The sequence below is a fragment of the Drosophila ananassae genome, chromosome 3R (genome assembly GCF_017639315.1).
Source record: "Drosophila ananassae strain 14024-0371.13 chromosome 3R, ASM1763931v2, whole genome shotgun sequence".
Taxonomy (NCBI): Eukaryota; Metazoa; Arthropoda; class Insecta; order Diptera; family Drosophilidae; genus Drosophila; species Drosophila ananassae.
This window is the reverse complement of record NC_057930.1, coordinates 12,425,036-12,444,040: the sequence shown is the minus strand read 5'-3', so window position 1 is coordinate 12,444,040 and position 19,005 is coordinate 12,425,036. Positions and strand designations below refer to the sequence as shown.

General features: G+C 40.7%; 3 protein-coding genes across 3 annotated transcripts; 2 read left to right on the top strand and 1 right to left on the bottom strand.

Annotated features, from left to right (window-relative positions):
• Positions 1–843: 843 nt before the first annotated feature.
• LOC116656068 (uncharacterized protein PB18E9.04c) lies at positions 844–2,307 on the top strand. The gene is made up of 2 exons (XM_032455428.1): positions 844–931; positions 1,001–2,307. Exons 1-2 carry the CDS (start codon positions 902–904, stop codon positions 2,225–2,227), a joined length of 1,257 nt encoding a protein of 418 aa, XP_032311319.1. The 5' UTR covers positions 844–901; the 3' UTR covers positions 2,228–2,307.
• Positions 2,308–3,663: 1,356 nt separating this feature from the next.
• On the top strand, positions 3,664–10,288 carry LOC116656024 (mucin-2). Its single transcript, XM_032455146.2, has 2 exons — positions 3,664–3,757; positions 3,827–10,288. The coding sequence occupies exons 1-2, from the start codon at positions 3,755–3,757 to the stop codon at positions 10,286–10,288; spliced, it is 6,465 nt and encodes a 2,154-aa protein (XP_032311037.1). The 5' UTR covers positions 3,664–3,754.
• A 6,384-nt stretch (positions 10,289–16,672) lies between these two features.
• Positions 16,673–17,890, bottom strand: LOC6507586 (juvenile hormone acid O-methyltransferase). Its single transcript, XM_001965368.4, has 2 exons — positions 17,200–17,890; positions 16,673–17,146 (listed from the first exon to the last, which is right to left on the bottom strand). The coding sequence occupies exons 1-2, from the start codon at positions 17,849–17,851 to the stop codon at positions 16,905–16,907; spliced, it is 894 nt and encodes a 297-aa protein (XP_001965404.1). The 5' UTR covers positions 17,852–17,890; the 3' UTR covers positions 16,673–16,904.
• Positions 17,891–19,005: the final 1,115 nt, after the last annotated feature.

Below are 19,005 nucleotides of genomic sequence, written 5' to 3'. Positions count from 1 at the left end.
GGCAAGCGACCCATATAACTGCAGGCCCTTTGGGTCTGAGATCCAAAAGAACAGCATGCCAAGGGCAAAAATGAACTCAAACGAAAAAAAAAGAAAAACACATTAAAAAACACAGCCGAAAAATTTCAGATAGGAATTGTAAAAATGGGGGGAGGATTCAGATTGCTGGGTTTGGGGTGCGTCCTGAGGACCGGCGCCTGCAGATAGGCACAATAATTGTATCAAAAGCATATTTTCCATTCTGGTAGAACGAATTTTATGCCTTTTCAATAAACATTAACCGATTTCAGGGTATTTTTTCATATATGTTCAAAAAATAGAAAAACGAGAAAATGACAATGAAAATGTTAAGCGGCAAGCAGCCAGCAGCCGAAAAGTATGCAATCATTCATGCGTTCATTATTTCATAGACTGAGCTACGAGGGCATACTGTACAGTAAGCATACACCCCCACTGAATTGTTCATATTTTTTTCTACACACAAATATGCAAACAGATTGGGGCAATCAATGGGTCGGAAATATTTTCATTTAATATTTTGCTATTGGCCTAACCCCTGAGCTTTGATTCCAGCTGCTTTTTATAAAACCTCCAAGGACCGTTTTTAAATTTATAAAACTATGTGGCTATATATTTTCAATTTTAATATATTTAAGTCTATATTAATTTGCATACCATATCCTATTTACTTACCTGTTCATGTCAACGAACACAAAAGACAGGTAAGTGCTGCTAATTACTTTTATAAAATGTACAAAAAAGACTGATAAATTCTTGTCAGACATTTGCTATCGTAAATGATTTAAGTGACATGGGTCGAAGAAATGGAATGTACTTATCTGAAAGGAAACAAAAGAAAACTAAGAAAATTCTGTATATAAATAGTTGGAACTAAAGTCCAATGTGCAGTGTCTGCAAAGAACTCAGAATGGTAAGATCTCAATGAACAATTCTTGCTAGCAATTTTATTTAATATTGACTTTATTTGCCATGGTTTTAGATGGGAAGCTTGGGACTGCTTCTTATACTGTGCAGTGCACTACCAATGCAGCCTGTTATAGGGAATGCAACTACAACAACTGAATCACCATTATGCAGCTTGACGCCATTCCTACCAATCTGTTTACGAAGCACGACCAAAAGTACCACGACAGTCTCCACAACTACTGAAGAAGTAACAACATCCACAGCTCTTCCCACAACAACTTCGAACACTTCCTCAACAACTGAAGGAGTCACAACCTCTACAGCTATTCCCACATCAACTGCTGCAACGTCCACAACTACTGAAAAAGCAACAACTTCCACAGCTATTCCCACAACAACCACAATAGCCTCCACAACTACTGAAGAAGGCACAACCTCTACAGCTATTCCCACATCAACTACAGAAGTCACAACCTCTACAGCTATTCCCACATCAACTACAGAAGTCACAACCTCTACAGCTGTTCCCACAACAACTGCAGAAGTCACAACCTCTACTGCTATTCCCACAACAACTACAGAAGTCACAACCTCTACAGCTATTCCCACATCAACTACAGAAGTCACAACCTCTACAGCTGTTCCCACAACAACTACAGAAGTCACAACCTCTACAGCTATTCCCACAACAACTACAGAAGTCACAACCTCTACAGCTGTTCCCACAACAACTACAGAAGTCACAACCTCTACAGCTATTCCCACATCAACTACAGAAGTCACAACATCTACAGCTGTCCCCACAACAACTACTACCAGCTCCTCAACTACTACAGAAATCACAACCTCTACAGCTATTCCCACAACAACTACAGAAGTTACCACCTCTACAGCTGTTCAAACTACTAAAGAAGTAACAACTTCTACAGCTATTCCTACGACTACTGGAGAAGTTACAACATCAACAGCTGTTCAAACTACTAAAGATGTAACAACATCCACAGCTATTCCCACATCAAGTTCAACTGCTTCCACAACAACAGAAGCAGTAACAACATCCACAACTAGCACTCCTCAGAACAATGGACACCATGAACATCATCACCACCATCACAATCGACCTGGCTTCCCACTCCCACCACCGCCTCCTCCGCCCCCACTACCGCTTCCATTTCCTGTAAAACTACAAAATTCTGAGGTCGAAGTTGTTGCAATCCTACCGTTACCCCCTCTGGTAATTCCACCTCCACTCCCTCTACCTCCACTTCCACCTCTTTTTGGAAACCAATTCGGAAAATAGTTTTTACTATCCATTACTATTTAATATGCCATTTATCCATTTCAAGTTCAATATAATTAAAGTTAAAATTGCTGCATAAATCTGATATATGTTTTTTTGGTAATCATCTCTCAGATATTATTCTAAAACTATTTCTTTGCTTTACAAATTTGTCTTAAAAATAAATACTTTAAACTACTTACTAATTAGTACCGTTGCTTGGACCATTGCTCTATTCGTTGTATAATGTAGATATACCCAGTCCTAACAGTCAACATATGGAAGCTCCCTCCAAACAACTTATGCAGAACTATGCAGATCACATTGCAGTTACAACTTCAATTTACAACTTCATCTGTCATAGAGAAGCTGTGGGTGGATTACATTACCATGGATTACTGGAGTATCCTGTTGCTCTTGCACCTTGGTGCAAAAGATGGAATGTAAAGATCAATCCACAACTTCTGCTTCACATTGAAAACGCTCAGAATTAATACCCCTCAAATCCAATGAGAGGGAGTTAGCCAAGACCAGCCAAACGAAGCAAAATATCCTGAATTTACTCTGGACAAGCGACTTACTTTTGGGAAAGATCTCAATTCAACGACTAAAAAGTTTAATAAAAGAGTAAGGGTTCAGCAACCAAGCAAGGGAGCACCAAGACGCTTAGATGCTAAAAGGCAGTGCATTTCATCTTGCCAATTTGGCTTTATGGCTTACAAATTTGGGGGATCGCAGCCGAATCGAATTATAAACGCATCCAGGTTTTACAGAATCGAATGCTAAGAACCATAACAGGCTGTCACTACTACGTGCTCCACTCCTCAAAGAGATCTGAATCTACATACTGTGGACAACCAGATTAATAAACACATAAGCCTACTAGCTAGAAAATTATATCCAGCTATGTCATTGAGGCGTCTTAATCGGCATGGTTTTGCCAAAAAAATTAATTAGAATATAAGTTAGATATTATAATTTCATTATCCTTATAAAATATTTTGTTTTGGTTTACCCAATTCATGTAATGTTAAGGAACTCATTTGATATACAGATTCTTCACTTAATAAAATCAACACAAAAAACCAAAATGTATGCATACATCTCCACTGAATTGTTCATATTTTTTTCTACACACAAATTTGCAAACAGATTGGGGCCATCAATGGAAATATTTTCATTTTATATTTTTCTATTGGTTTAACACCTAAAACTATATGAAAATATATTTTTAATAGTAATATATTTGAATCTATAGCGCCTTGCATACCATATACTATTTACATATCTGTGCATGTCAACGAACCCGAAAGACAGGTAAGCGAAGCTAATTACTTTTTAAAAGGTACAAAAAAGACTGATATAAGACTGGTCAAGTATTTTCTATCGTAAAGCACTTCCTACATACATTTGAAAAGTGATTTAAGTGACATGGGTCTAAGAAATGGAATGTACTTATCTGAAAAGAAACAGAAGAAAACTAAAGAAATTCTGTACATAAATGGTTGGAACTAAAGTTCAGTGTGCAGTGTCTGCAACGAGCTCAGAATGGTAAGTTCTCAATGAACAATTCGTGCAAGAAATCGTATTTAATATTGACAATACTTGCCATGGTTTCAGAGGGGAAGCTTGGGACTGCTTCTTATATTGTGCAGTGCACTACCAATGCAGCCTATTATAGGAAATGCAACTACAACAACTGAATCACCAATATGCCGGCTGAGGCCATTCCTACCAATCTGTTTACTAAGTAGGACGACAGCCTCCACAACTACTAAAGAAGTAACCACATCCACAGCTCTTCCCACAACAACCTCAGCAACTTCTACTGAAGAAGTAACAACATCCACAGCTCTTCCCACAGCTATATCCACAACAACTGAAGACGCCACAACATCCACAGCTGTTGCCACAACCATGACTGCAACTTCCTCAACTACTAATGAAGTATCAACATCCACAGCTGCTCCCACAACAACAACTATCAGTTCCTCAACTACAAAAGAAGACACAACCTCTACAGCTCTTCCCACAACAACCTCAGCTACATCCACAACAACTAGAGAAGGCACAACATCCACGGCTGTTGCCACAACAACTTCTGCCAGTTCCTCAACTATAAAGAAAGACACAACTTCAACAGCTATTCCCACAACTACTACTGAAAAAGTAACAACTTCTACAGCCATTCCCACAACAACCACGATAGCCTCCACAACAACCTCCACAGCTGCTCCCACAACATCTTCTGCAACGTCTACATCTACTGAAGAAGTAACAACTTCCACAGCCATTCCCACAACCACCACGATAGCCTCTACAACTACTGAAGAAGTCACAACCTCCACAGCTGCTCCCACAACAACTACCGCCAGTACCTCAACTACTACACAAGTCACAACCTCCACAGCTGCTCCCACAACCACTACTGAAGCAGTAACAACTTCCACAGCTATTCCCACAACAACCACGATAGCCTCCACAACAACCTCTACAGCTGCTCCCAGAACATCTTCTGCAACGTCTACAACTACTGAAGAAGTAACAACTTCCACAGCCATTCCCACAACCACCACGATAGCCTCTACAACTACTGAAGAAGTCACAACCTCCACAGCTGCTCCCACAACAACTACTGCCAGTACCTCAACTACTACTGAAGTCACAACTTCAACAGCTATTCCCACAACTACTACTGAAGAAGTAACAACTTCCACAGCTATTCCCACAACAACCACGATAGTCTCCACAACTACTGAAGAAGTCACAACCTCCACAGCTGCTCCCACAACAACTACCCCCAGTACCTCAACTACTACACAAGTCACAACCTCCACAGCTGCTCCCACAACCACTACTGAAGCAGTAACAACTTCCACAGCTATTCCCACAACAACCACGATAGCCTCCACAACAACCTCCACAGCTGCTCCCACAACATCTTCTGCAACGTCTACAACTACTGAAGAAGTAACAACTTCCACAGCCATTCCCACAACCACCACGATAGCCTCTACAACTTCTGAAGAAGTCACAACCTCCACAGCTGCTCCCACAACAACTACTGCCAGTACCTCAACTACTACTGAAGTCACAACTTCAACAGCTATTCCCACAACTACTACTGAAGAAGTAACAACTTCCACAGCTATTCCCACAACAACCACGATAGTCTCCACAACTACTGAAGAAGTCACAACCTCCACAGCTGCTCCCACAACAACTACCGCCAGTACCTCAACTACTACACAAGTCACAACCTCCACAGCTGCTCCCACAACCACTACTGAAGCAGTAACAACTTCCACAGCCATTCCCACAACCACCACGATAGCCTCTACAACTACTGAAGAAGTCACAACCTCCACAGCTGCTCCCACAATAACTACTGCCAGTACCTCAACTACTACTGAAGTCACAACTTCAACAGCTATTCCCACAACTACTACTAAAGAAGTAACAACTTCCACAGCCATTCCTACAACCACCACGATAGCCTCCACAACTACTGAAGAAGTCACAACCTCCACAGCTGCTCCCACAACAACTTCTGCAACATCTACAACTACTGAAGAAGTAACAACTTCCATAGCCATTCCCACAACCACCACGATTGCCTCCACAACTACTTCCAGTTCCTCAACTACGACTGAAGTCACGACATCTACAGCCATTCCTACAACAACTACTGCAAAATCCACGGCAGCTTCGACAACTACTGAAGAAGTAACAACATCTACTGCTAGTCCCACAACATCTTCCACCAGTTCCTCAACTACGACAGAAGTTACGACCTCTACAGTTATTCCTACAACAACTACGGAAGTTACAACCTCTACAGATATTCCCACAACAACTACAGAAGTCACAACCTCTACAGCTATTCCCACAACAACTACAGAAGTCACAACCTCTACAGCTATTCCTTCAACAACTACAGTAGTCACAACCTCTCCTACTATTCCTACAACAACTACGGAAGTTACCACCTCTACAGCTATTCCCACAACAACTGCAAAAGTCACAACCTCTACAGCTATTCCCACAACAACTACAGAAGTCACAACATCTACTGCTATTCCTACAACAACTACGGAAGTTACCACCTCTACAACTATTCCCACAACAACTACAGAAGTTACCACCTCTACTGCTATTCCCACAACAACTACAGAAGTCACAACCTCTACAGCTATTTCCACAACAACTACGGAAGTTACCACCTCTACAGCTATTCCCACAACAACAACAGAAGTCACAACCTCTACAGCTATTCCCACAACAACTACAGAAGTCACAACATCTACTGCTATTCCTACAACAACTACGGAAGTTACCACCTTTACAACTATTCCCACAACAACTGCAGAAGTCACAACCTCTACTGCTATTCCTACAACAACTACGGAAGTTACCACCTCTACAACTATTCCCACAACAACTACAGAAGTTACCACCTCTACTGCTATTCCCACAACAACTACAGAAGTCACAACCTCTACAGCTATTCCCGCAACAACTACAGAAGTCACAACCTCTACAGCTATTCCCACAACAACTACAGAAGTTACCACCTCTACTGCTATTCCCACAACAACTACAGAAGTCACAACCTCTACAGCTATTCCCACAACAACTACAGAAGTTACCACCTCTACTGCTATTCCCACAACAACTACAGAAGTCACAACCTCTACAGCTATTCCCACAACAACTTCAGAAGTCACAACCTCTACAGCTATTCCCACAACAACTACAGAAGTTACCACCTCTACAGCTATTCCCAAAACAACTACAGAAGTCACAACCTCTACAGCTATTCCCACAACAACTACAGAAGTCACAACATCTACTGCTATTCCCACAACAACTACAGAAGTTACCACCTCTACAGCTATTCCCACAACAACTACGGAAGTTACCACCTCTACAGCTATTCCCACAACAACTACAGAAGTCACAACCTCTACTGCCATTCCCACAACAACTACAGAAGTCACAACCTCTACAGCTATTCCCACAACAACTACAGAAGTCACAACCTCTACTGCAATGCCCACAACAACTACAGAAGTCACAACCTCTACTGCTATTCCCACAACAACTACAGAAGTCACAACCTCTACTGCTATTCCCACAACAACTACGGAAGCTACCACCTCTACAGCTATTCCCACAACAACTACAGAAGTCACAACCTCTACAGCTATTCCCACAACAACTACGGAAGTTACCACCTCTACAGCTATTCCCACAACAACTACAGAAGTCACAACCTCTACAGCTATTCCCACAACAACTACAGAAGTCACAACCTCTACTGCTATGCCCACAACAACTACAGAAGTCACAACCTCTACTGCTATTCCCACAACAACTACGGAAGTTACCACCTCTACAGCTATTCCCACAACAACTACAGATGTCACAACCTCTACAGCTATTCCCACAACAACTACAGAAGTCACAACCTCTACTGCTATTCCCACAACAACTACAGAAGTCACAACCTCTACTGCCATTCCCACAACAACTACAGAAGTCACAACCTCTACTTCTATTCCCACAACAACTACAGAAGTCACAACTTCTACAGCTATTCCCACAACAACTACGGAAGTTACCACCTCTACAGCTATTCCCACAACAACTACAGAAGTCACAACCTCTACAGCTATTCCCACAACAACTACAGAAGTCACAACATCTACTGCTATTCCCACAACAACTACAGAAGTTACCACCTCTACAGCTATTCCCACAACAACTACGGAAGTTACCACCTCTACAGCTATTCCCACAACAACTACAGAAGTCACAACCTCTACTGCCATTCCCACAACAACTACAGAAGTCACAACCTCTACAGCTATTCCCACAACAACTACAGAAGTCACAACCTCTACTGCTATGCCCACAACAACTACAGAAGTCACAACCTCTACTGCTATTCCCACAACAACTACAGAAGTCACAACCTCTACTGCTATTCCCACAACAACTACGGAAGTTACCACCTCTACAGCTATTCCCACAACAACTACAGAAGTCACAACCTTTACAGCTATTCCCACAACAACTACGGAAGTTACCACCTCTACAGCTATTCCCACAACAACTACAGAAGTCACAACCTCTACAGCTATTCCCACAACAACTACAGAAGTCACAACCTCTACTGCTATGCCCACAACAACTACAGAAGTCACAACCTCTACTGCTATTCCCACAACAACTACGGAAGTTACCACCTCTACAGCTAGTCCCACAACAACTACAGAAGTCACAACCTCTACAGCTATTCCCACAACAACTAAAGAAGTCACAACCTCTACTGCTATTCCCACAACAACTACAGAAGTCACAACCTCTACTGCCATTCCCACAACAACTACAGAAGTCACAACCTCTACTGCTATTCCCACAACAACTACAGAAGTCACAACTTCTACTGCTATTCCCACAACAACTACAGAAGTCACAACCTCTACTGCCATTCCCACAACAACTACAGAAGTCACAACCTCTACTGCTATTCCCACAACAACTACAGAAGTCACAACTTCTACAGCTATTCCCACAACAACTACGGAAGTTACCACCTCTACAGCTATTCCCACAACAACTACAGAAGTCACAACCTCTACTGCCATTCCCACAACAACTACAGAAGTCACAACCTCTACTGCTATTCCCACAACAACTACAGAAGTTACCACCTCTACAGCTATTCCCACAACAACTACGGAAGTTACCACCTCTACAGCTATTCCCACAACAACTACAGAAGTCACAACCTCTACTGCTATTCCCACAACAACTACAGAAGTCACAACCTCTACTGCTATTCCCACAAAACCTACAGAAGTCACAACCTCTACTGCCATTCCCACAACAACTACAGAAGTCACAACCTCTACTGCCATTCCCACAACAACTACAGAAGTCACAACCTCTACTGCTATTCCCACAACAACTACAGAAGTTACCACCTCTACAGCTATTCCCACAACAACTACGGAAGTTACCACCTCTACAGCTATTCCCACAACAACTACACAAGTCACAACCTCTACAGCTATTCCCACAACAACTACGGAAGTTACCACCTCTACAGCTATTCCCACAACAACTACAGAAGTCACAACCTCTACTGCCATTCCCACAACAACTACAGAAGTCACAACCTCTACTGCTATTCCCACAACAACTACAGAAGTTACCACCTCTACAGCTATTCCCACAACAACTACGGAAGTTACCACCTCTACAGCTATTCCCACAACAACTACAGAAGTCACAACCTCTACTGCTATTCCCACAACAACTACAGAAGTCACAACCTCTACTGCTATTCCCACAAAACCTACAGAAGTCACAACCTCTACTGCCATTCCCACAACAACTACAGAAGTCACAACCTCTACTGCCATTCCCACAACAACTACAGAAGTCACAACCTCTACTGCTATTCCCACAACAACTACAGAAGTTACCACCTCTACAGCTATTCCCACAACAACTACGGAAGTTACCACCTCTACAGCTATTCCCACAACAACTACACAAGTCACAACCTCTACAGCTATTCCCACAACAACTACAGAAGTCACAACTTCTACTGCTATTCCCACATTAACTACAGAAGTCACAACCTCTACAGCTGTTCAAACTACTAAAGAAGTAACAACATCCACAGCTAGTCCCACAACAAGTACATCTGCGTCCACAACAACAGAAGGAGTAACAACATCCACAAGTGGCACTCCTCAGAACAATGGACACCATGAACATCATCACCACCATCACCATCACAATCGACCTAGCTTTCCGTTTCCACTACCGCCTCCTCCGCCCCCACTACCGTTTCCATTTCCTATAAACTTGCCGAATTCTGATGCCGCTGTTGTTGCAATCCTACCTTTGCCCCCGCTGGTAGTCCCACCTCCACTTCCACCTCCGCCTCCACTTCCACCTCTACCTCCACTTCCACCTCTACCTTCACTTCCATCTCTACCTGCACTTCCACCTCTTTTTGGAAACCTATTCGGAAAAAAGTCTTTACCATCCATTACAGTTTAATATTATATATCCATTTCGAGTTCAATATAATTAAAGTTAAAAAAGCTGCATGAATCACATACATGTTTTTTTGTATCAGACGGAACTAATAACCATCTTTCAGATCTCATTCTAAATTCTTATCCTATTCTTAAATACTAATTTCTTAAATATTATTATTCCTCTCTTTTTCTTTAAAATCAGGTCTTAAAAATTAATACCTTAACCTAATTAGTAAATGTATTTCAAGCCCCTTAAAGCTAAACTCTCTCCCACTCCTATCAAAATATAACCAAAATTATTAGGCCCTTCCTTAAAGAACCAGACAGCATGAAGGTCACCGAGACTGGGGCGACAACATTAGCATTAACATGATGTTGCCGGCCACTTGTTAGACTCAATTAGATTCATTAGAAGAAAATTGCGCAAGTGTCCAATCTAACTTTGACCATTCCAAGGACTCCCCAAACACAGAGACGAAAAAGGACGAGTGGACCAGGGATAGGTCAGCGGAAATAATAAATGTTTGGGCGCATTAAATAAATGATTATTATGAAGGGGGATGGACACCACCACTGCGATTGCGACAGCGACTTCTTGGCAGTGAAAGTGATGGGAAATAAAAGCGCAGCAAAAATGTATTTTATTTGCACAGGACATACGCACCAAAGTTATCTTGCGGAGCAGCAGGAAATAAAAATTATCAACGTGCGAAAATAAAACCCAACTCGATCCAACTCGTATGGGTGTATGAGGAAAAGTTATGATTGCCTTGGTACCCATAAAAACTGATTATGTCACTTGATTAGAACATTTTTTGTTGGTGCTACAGCATTCCATTTCTGGTGTTAATACCAGAGAGACAGTCACATAAACTGGAATATTTCGTTTAGTTTATTGTCCGACAAACACATCACTCAAATCGCTGAATTTATGATCTGTCGCAATGCCATAAATGTATCGAATTTATTTGGGCTTCGTCTTGGTTCTACTTTTCTTTTCCACCCTCTGTATTCTGCAAACCGTAATTAAAATAATAATTTTCACGAAAAACTTAAGACCTTGTAATTATAATTGTCAGTTGTGCCAACCCCAAAAGATACCCGAAAGATGTGTCCGTGAAGTTCGGGGTTGCTGCTCATTAAACATAATTTTTGTGTAAACAAAAGCGGGTGTAACTTGAGAACAAAATCGATGTCGGGTTTCATTTGCTGCCCTACTGCTGATATTGCTGTGGTATGGGTACTTTTCTATAAAGTTACTTTGTATTAAAATAAATTTAGAAAGGACACTGTGAAAAATGATTCCTATAGATACTTTTTAAGGATTTTATTAAAACAAACTGTTAGCTCGTTAGCTACTTATTCACTAAGCCACCAACGCAAAGGACACATATCATGCCATTACTTACAAAGCCATACTTTAAAAGTCTTTCAATTATAAAGTCCCATCAAGGAGATGAGTCCTTTGTGATCAGCTCACATCTGAAGCAAATTAATAGACATGTTGAGGTCAACAACTGAATGCCTAAAAACAAGCAACTCATTTGCATGTCAGCTAAAAACAAAGGACATACAATTAGCAGATAACAGCGGAACATAGCAGAACAGAGATAGTAAATTAAAAAATATATATCATCATTTGGCCAATGGTAAATGCCAGAGGAAACTATTTAATTATAGTCAGCCACCTCGCCGCATGATGCGACAGAAAAACTTAACCACAAACAACTTGTGTCGTCAACATGTCAACGGCTGTCGATTTAAGGTCGAGGTCCTTCGATATGAGGGTTTTTTTCATGGGGGTTTTGGTGCTGGGTCCTGGGTCCCGGTCACTTGACCGCAAGCATTGGAATAGGCCAGGGAAAATGTAAAAACCAATTTCAATGACCCTTTGGCATTGAAATTGAAAAGCGAAGCGTATTGAAAATGATTGCAACGAAATTGGATTTCAATTAGGCCGAAAATGAAAAAAAGGTTGTAGACTTTCAATTAAATAAAAAATAAATAAAAAAGGAATATATGAATTTAAAAAATATTACTTTATTTTCCATCAAAATATGTTACCTAATGCCATATTGCTCTCGAATTACATGGTTTGCTTACATAACTAATAATAGAAAATTCCTATGGCTCTGGGCAGCAATTAAATAAACATAAAATGTCAGCGACTTGGCCAAATAATTTCAATAACTAAAATAGTCTGGCAAACGAGCTGGAGGAAGGACGAGCTCTATAGTGGGGAATGCTTGCGGTCGTTTTAAACAAACCGCAGGTGTTGCATACATTTGCCAGCTTTGCATTAATTATGATGTGTGTCTCGGTAAGGGGGAAGGATGGAACTAGTGGGAGCATTCTGTGTCCAGGGGGAGGCGTGGCGCAAAACTATTTGCTGCACTTGCGACCAAAAGCTGGGAGCTCGTACGTAAAATTGTAGCATACTTATGGGCTAAAGTAATTTTATTGCCATGCACAGGAAGCTGCCTAGACGACGACGACGACGACGACGTTGGTCCTGGCCGAAAAAGGAGAGTGCCAAAGGAGAACGAGGCAATGCTAGAGAGTAAAGGGGAATCCCGTAGAGCTCCTGGCACATCGTGTGACCCGTAAAGTTTACAGTTTCTTTGTTTGGACTTGGCCCCAACGTGCCGGGCCCAAGTTTGTTGCCACTCTTATTATTTTAGTTGGATAGTTTTCTCTAGCGCTCTCCCAGCGCTGCCACCATCGGCGAGTGGATGATGTCGAGATCCTGTGTATGCGTCCGCACATAAAATGTTATTGCGAAAAACTATTAAATTTCTCCAGAGATGAAAATATGATCAGAAATTTAAATCGATTTATTAAGAGCCGTCGCAGTTGTTCCTTCATGTGATTGTCCCAAAAGGGAGGAAGACTTTGTTTCCAACAACGGATAGGAACATGTGTTGCCGCACAAAACTTTTGTTTCCAAGGCTAAGGCAATTTCTGATTGATGGTATGAAGGTGATACGGTGGGGAATTATCATTAATTTAAACCAAATACAAGATAGTAAATTTAGAACACAACCTCATATTTTAATATGAAAAACACCAAGCCTTTCTCACAATAACACTCATCTTTCAGTACTTTTAAAAGCTCAAATTATTTCCTTCTTTCAGCCCACTGTCCAAAATTCGTTACTATAACCTTTTCAGTCATCTTTCGGACAAAACTGGGGAAAACAAAATTTACTATGTACACTTAATGTCTAGACAAAGCCTCCAATTACCTTATCCGATTACACGAAGATTTGGCCCACGAAGTGTTGGACGTTGACTACTACTCTGCGTACCCCCTGCCAGAACTGAGAATAAACCTGAACCCAAACCCATTCGAAACCCTTGACCCGGCATGCCAGAAACTCTTCTGAGAGAAATCTTCATATTACTGTTGTCCCTTTTTTTGTGGGGGGTACACTTTCTCCCCAAACTCTCTGAAGTGGAAAATGTTGAAATAATTTGGGCAAAAGAAATATTCTCACACCAAACAGGACAGGACGGGGTAAAGGAGTAAAAAGCACTTAAGTGCCTTGGCCAGGACTCCGGTTTTTAATTGAAGTACATCCCAAAGTATCGGTGTGTGTGTCGTTTTTCAAGCAGGTGTAAAGTTAAATCATAAAATGAAATTAAAATAAACCAAAGCTGAAGCCAAACGTAATGAAGTACGGAAACACTCCACTCTGGAATGAAAAAAAAATAAAAAAGGATTAAACATGGGCTAACTCGACATCCCAAAGGGTTTCCAGTAACTTCCCCCTGATGCCCATAATTAGCTGCAAGTTGGCTAACAAAAATTTTTCGAGACATTTTTCTACAATTTTTTTAGACACATTTTTTTTCGCAGGAAAGCAACATTTTGTTATTGAAAAATTCATGAGTTCCGGACTAAGGGTCTAAAACATACAAGAACTCCTTCTTTTTGGGTAGATATCCTTTTTTAAATTTATTCGTAAGGTTTTGTTTTAAATCTAATAAATATTTAGACAAAATATGTATAATACAATAATATTTAATATTTTTAAACTCATATCTTACCCCTTTTAAGACTGAAACCAAGCTACGCCACTGTCGGCACTACGAAACCGTTTTGTCATATTACAATATAATTTATTAAAATTCTTATTTGCAACGCAAAGGACCGTAGCCAAAGGAAGATGGCAAGAGTTGGCTAAAAAGAGACAGATGCAAAGGACACTCATACAGAAAGAGAGACAGCCATAGCAGAAAACTGCTTCTGGTATAAAAACAAAAGAGCCTCGTTAGTGTTGAATTTTTAATAAAAAGCCGCACATGATACCGAGTCAAAATGTAAATTACAATATTCCTTCTATAATTTGTTATAATGAGGCATATTTTTCGCCATCTTCTACCCGACTACCCCTACCATTTGTGTCTGCTCTTTTTGTTATTTTATGTGAGTGTAATTGCGTTTTGTTGGCCATTAAATAGATAGACTCTCCGGCAAGCCTCAATTTTTGAGCTTTCCTTTTTTCCACATTTGCATATGGAAAACGCAATCAAAACGCCACCAAAACGCCCGAAAGTCAACAAAACCGCTAAGTAAACTTAAACAAAATGGTCAGCCGGGGGTTGAGCGAAAATTATGGTGGAAAGTCCACCTGAAAATCCCAACATTTCATTTCGATGGCGACGCATTTGTTTGAACTTTGACCAAATGCACACGCCCCCGCAACAATAAAAACAACACACAAAAACCATACAGGACATTCAGTTCCGTTATCCGGTGTTTATCTTTGCGGTTACGCCTCCGGAATCAAATGGCAGAGTCGGGTGGGTCAGCAAAAACAATTTGGCTGGGTCAGCTAAACAGAAAAAATAACGAAATATTCAAGAAATAAGAGTGGTTGGCTAACTAGAGAGGTGAGATAATAAAGTATTTTACATTTTTGATAATGTTGAGTATTTAGGTTGAAAGGATTTTGTAAGAAATTCTGTGATTCAGCTTTGATTTCTGCACTTTTGTTAGAAATTTTAAAAGATAAGATTGTTTAAAAAACAAGCATTGTAAAATATTTATTTAACAACTGTAAATTTTAACACATCTTATCGAAAAAATAAACATTGAATCATTTAAAATCAAATACCATTAGTAATCAATTTCCATTGGGGATTGAATTCTTTCACATTTCTTTTTAGTTGGAATTAAAAATATTTCCAATTCTTTTTCCAAACCAAAGCACAAAAATTTCCCTTAACCCCCAGACCCCAGAAATCTTTCAAGTCTCGAGAAAATTAGCTAAACAAATGAGGCAGAGAAGGAAAAGCAAATGCCAGGCACAGGCAATTAAGGACCAAACTCCCCAATCCCCCAAATACCCGATTCCTTGAGCTCTAGGGCAGGCAACCAAGCAAACGGAAAATTCATTACAAACAAATTAACAAATAAATCAAATTTCAATACGAAAATTTGTTTGCGAAAACAATTTTGAGACGGGTTGCTATAAGTTCCTGGTATCACAGCCAGGATACAGGGGCCAGGAAGAGAGTGTGCCACGCCCCAAAGCCACGCCAAAAAACCAAGGAGCCGGGGGCAGATGAGAAATCCATTTGACTGACAGGCGGCAAATCGTCGGAAACTCAGCCAGCGCACTTGAGAAATCATTTATCTAAATTAATTCCTGTCGTTTACATTTGCCAGAAACAAAGTAGAGTCCTGGAACGGGACCCAGGACGAGGGTAAGTCGGATATAAATGCAAACGAAAACAAAAATCAAAGATTAAGACAAACATTTACTACTTTTAAGCCACCAGCGGGGAATGGGAGAGAGTTCCGGGAATGAACTGCCAATTGCCTGGAAGCTAGACAAACTCACGCCTTCACTTTCGAAGGACTAAACCGAGTCCTCCCGTCACAGCCACTGACAAATGACATGAATGCGCATTTGTTGGCCCCAAAATTCTGTAGACATCGCGTTAATAACTCATTTTGAAAATTCCACAGCCAACCTCTAACATACACAAATCGGCGGAAAAAATGGTTGAAAAAACAATTAAAATTGTTCTAAGATCCGATCCGAAAACGTACAATTTTCAACCCTTTTGAGGATTGACGTCCCATCCCCTTAAATACGAAAATCCACGGGAGTCTGATGTAAAGTTTGATTCATCAAACTCGCGGGAAGACCGCTAAGCTTTCCGCCAAATGGAAACTTTCAGTGAGAGTATAAGGTAACCCCCTTACGGACTAGAACTACTATATAGTACATCATATAGATTAGATGAATGAGAGTAAGAGTGAGAGTCGAGGCGAGAGTGGCGGCTATACTTGTAATTGGTTCTGTCAAAACCAGCAATTACAATGCCTAAGCCTCTCTATAAATGTTATATCAAATAGAATTTTTGATTAGATATTCTAATCTCAAGTTTCTCGAAGTTTTGTAACAAGGTTTATTGTTTAAATATCTGACCAGATTGTAATGCATAGCGGAAAATATGCCCTAGTGTTTTTAAGTTATGTACTATGTCTATATTTATGTAATTATTAATATTAATATTTCCCTTTAACATTTGTTTTTGCTTCAGCCAAGTTTTGGAACACTATTTAAGTAGAAATATAATAGACTCTGTGCCCTTTTCTTAAACCTAAAACGTTAATATTTCTAATTAATTCCCTTAAATATTAGTTGATTTGGTTTTTCATCCAAAAACTTGTTAACAATATTAGAGGTCTTGCGGGCATATGCCACCACCAACTTGTAAGGCGATATGAACTTTTGATCCTGATTGTCCTCGCCCTGTTGCAGGTTCATGGATATCACTATGTCGATAAAGTCGTTGAGGAAATCTTCGTGTAAACTGGAAGGCATTCGTTCCAAAAAAGGACATATGGCCTTAACATTGTCTGAAAAATACCAAAAATTAATAAAGAACAGTTTTAAACAGAAAGTTTCTCACCTTTTAGAGTCCTAACTCCTTCGTAAACAAACACTTCATTGCGTATTTCAACATTGTGTTGAATGAAGCCCACATCACTGAGTAACTGACTGAATTCCTCGCCAGGATTTTGGCTATAGTGGAGGGGAGAGATGAACTGCTCCACGTCCTGCATATACTCCGACCACTTATCATTCAGTTTCAATATTTTGTAGACTTCGTAGACGGGATTGGAGGCCAAAAAGGCGAGCAGACAGTCTCCTCCCTCGGGTCTGAGCAGGTTGTAGATATTGGTCATGGCTCCCTTCAGATTCTGCACCCAATGGAGGCAATAGAAGGAGGTTACGTGATCGAAGCTACCCCTCAGCTCCTGTGGCAGCTTATCGCATCCTATGTCGAGCACTTGGAACCTGGTACGTTCTTCGCCCTGGTAGTGCTTACTGGCGAATCCCACCATTTGACTGGATATGTCGGTGCCGACCAGTTGGCCGCCAATCGGCAGGAGAGGCTTCACAAAGTCCATCAGCACGTTACCAGATCCTGAGCCGACATCCAGGAGGGCATCCTCTCCGTCGGATCTCCACTGCAGCGTCGATGCGAACTCATCCAAAATCAACTTGGCATCGTGTCTCTGCACCTGGTTGGCGTTCTGATATAGTGAGGCCTGATTCATTTCGGTGACTGATCGCCGGTTTCAGCCGATCCGTAGCTTTATATACGCTGCTACATCTGTGATGTCGTCACAGATCTCTGTTGTTTTCACTCACCAGCTTATGACGCCGGGGTAATTTTTGTATTACTTATTTTTAAAGCTTAACAATTTTATCGGTTTCAGTCGGGGGGGCAGTACAATTGAGTGAGTGCGGAGAGCTAGAACATTATCGTTCGCACTCAACTACACTCGCATACAAAAAACATTTTTTATCTAAGTTGTGAGCAAAGTTGGATAGATATAAGACCTTCAATAAGCTATTATTTTGTGATTTCTTAAACAACAAATTTTGAATAAACCCAATGTTCAAGTTTATCTTTTAAAATCGGCCAGGGAAAGCTCAAGTTCTAGGTCAATAGAGCTTAGCTAATGCTTCCTTCATACAAATACGACTTGAAGAATACGTAACATTCTATTGACATGTAAATGGCAATTGAACTTGAGCAAACCCCTGGAAGTGAATTCCTCGCCGTATTAACATAATTTTCATGAACAGTGTACCAGCCTCCAATTGGACAATAATTTATGTATAAAGATAGCGCTCAAAAATTGAATAAGAATACCCCCCAAAATTAAAGGTTGAGCCCCAAAATGCAGAAGTGTAATATTTTTGGAGTGCGTTCAACTCAAAATAATACTAAATATTGGTTCAACGACCTATCCCAAGTGCGATTAAAAATAGTGAGACACGAATAACTCTATTTTTGGCCTAATCCATTACCAATCATGAAGCATGTATCCAGATTCTAGAAATAGAAGTTGGTAATTTCATTTGGTTCTTTGGGGATCGACAGAGCTCCCTGGACTGTCTTGGCTGTACTCTGGATGGCAGTCAGGGAGTATAAATTCATTAAAAACATTCCATTTAGCTGCAAATTACATTTGTGTAATTGCTGCCAGGGCCAGAGAGCCAAACTCATGATATTTCGAATATTTCACATATGAGCATAACGCACGTTTGATGTCCCAGCGATTCATATCCATCCACCCACCGGCGTTCCATACTCTATACATTCTGAATTCTTCCAGACCTCACAGCACTCGGCACCCAGCACATCCATATAAATTCATTTGCCAAAAGTGACATCAAAAGCCCTCCGTCCGGGTTTCTGTTT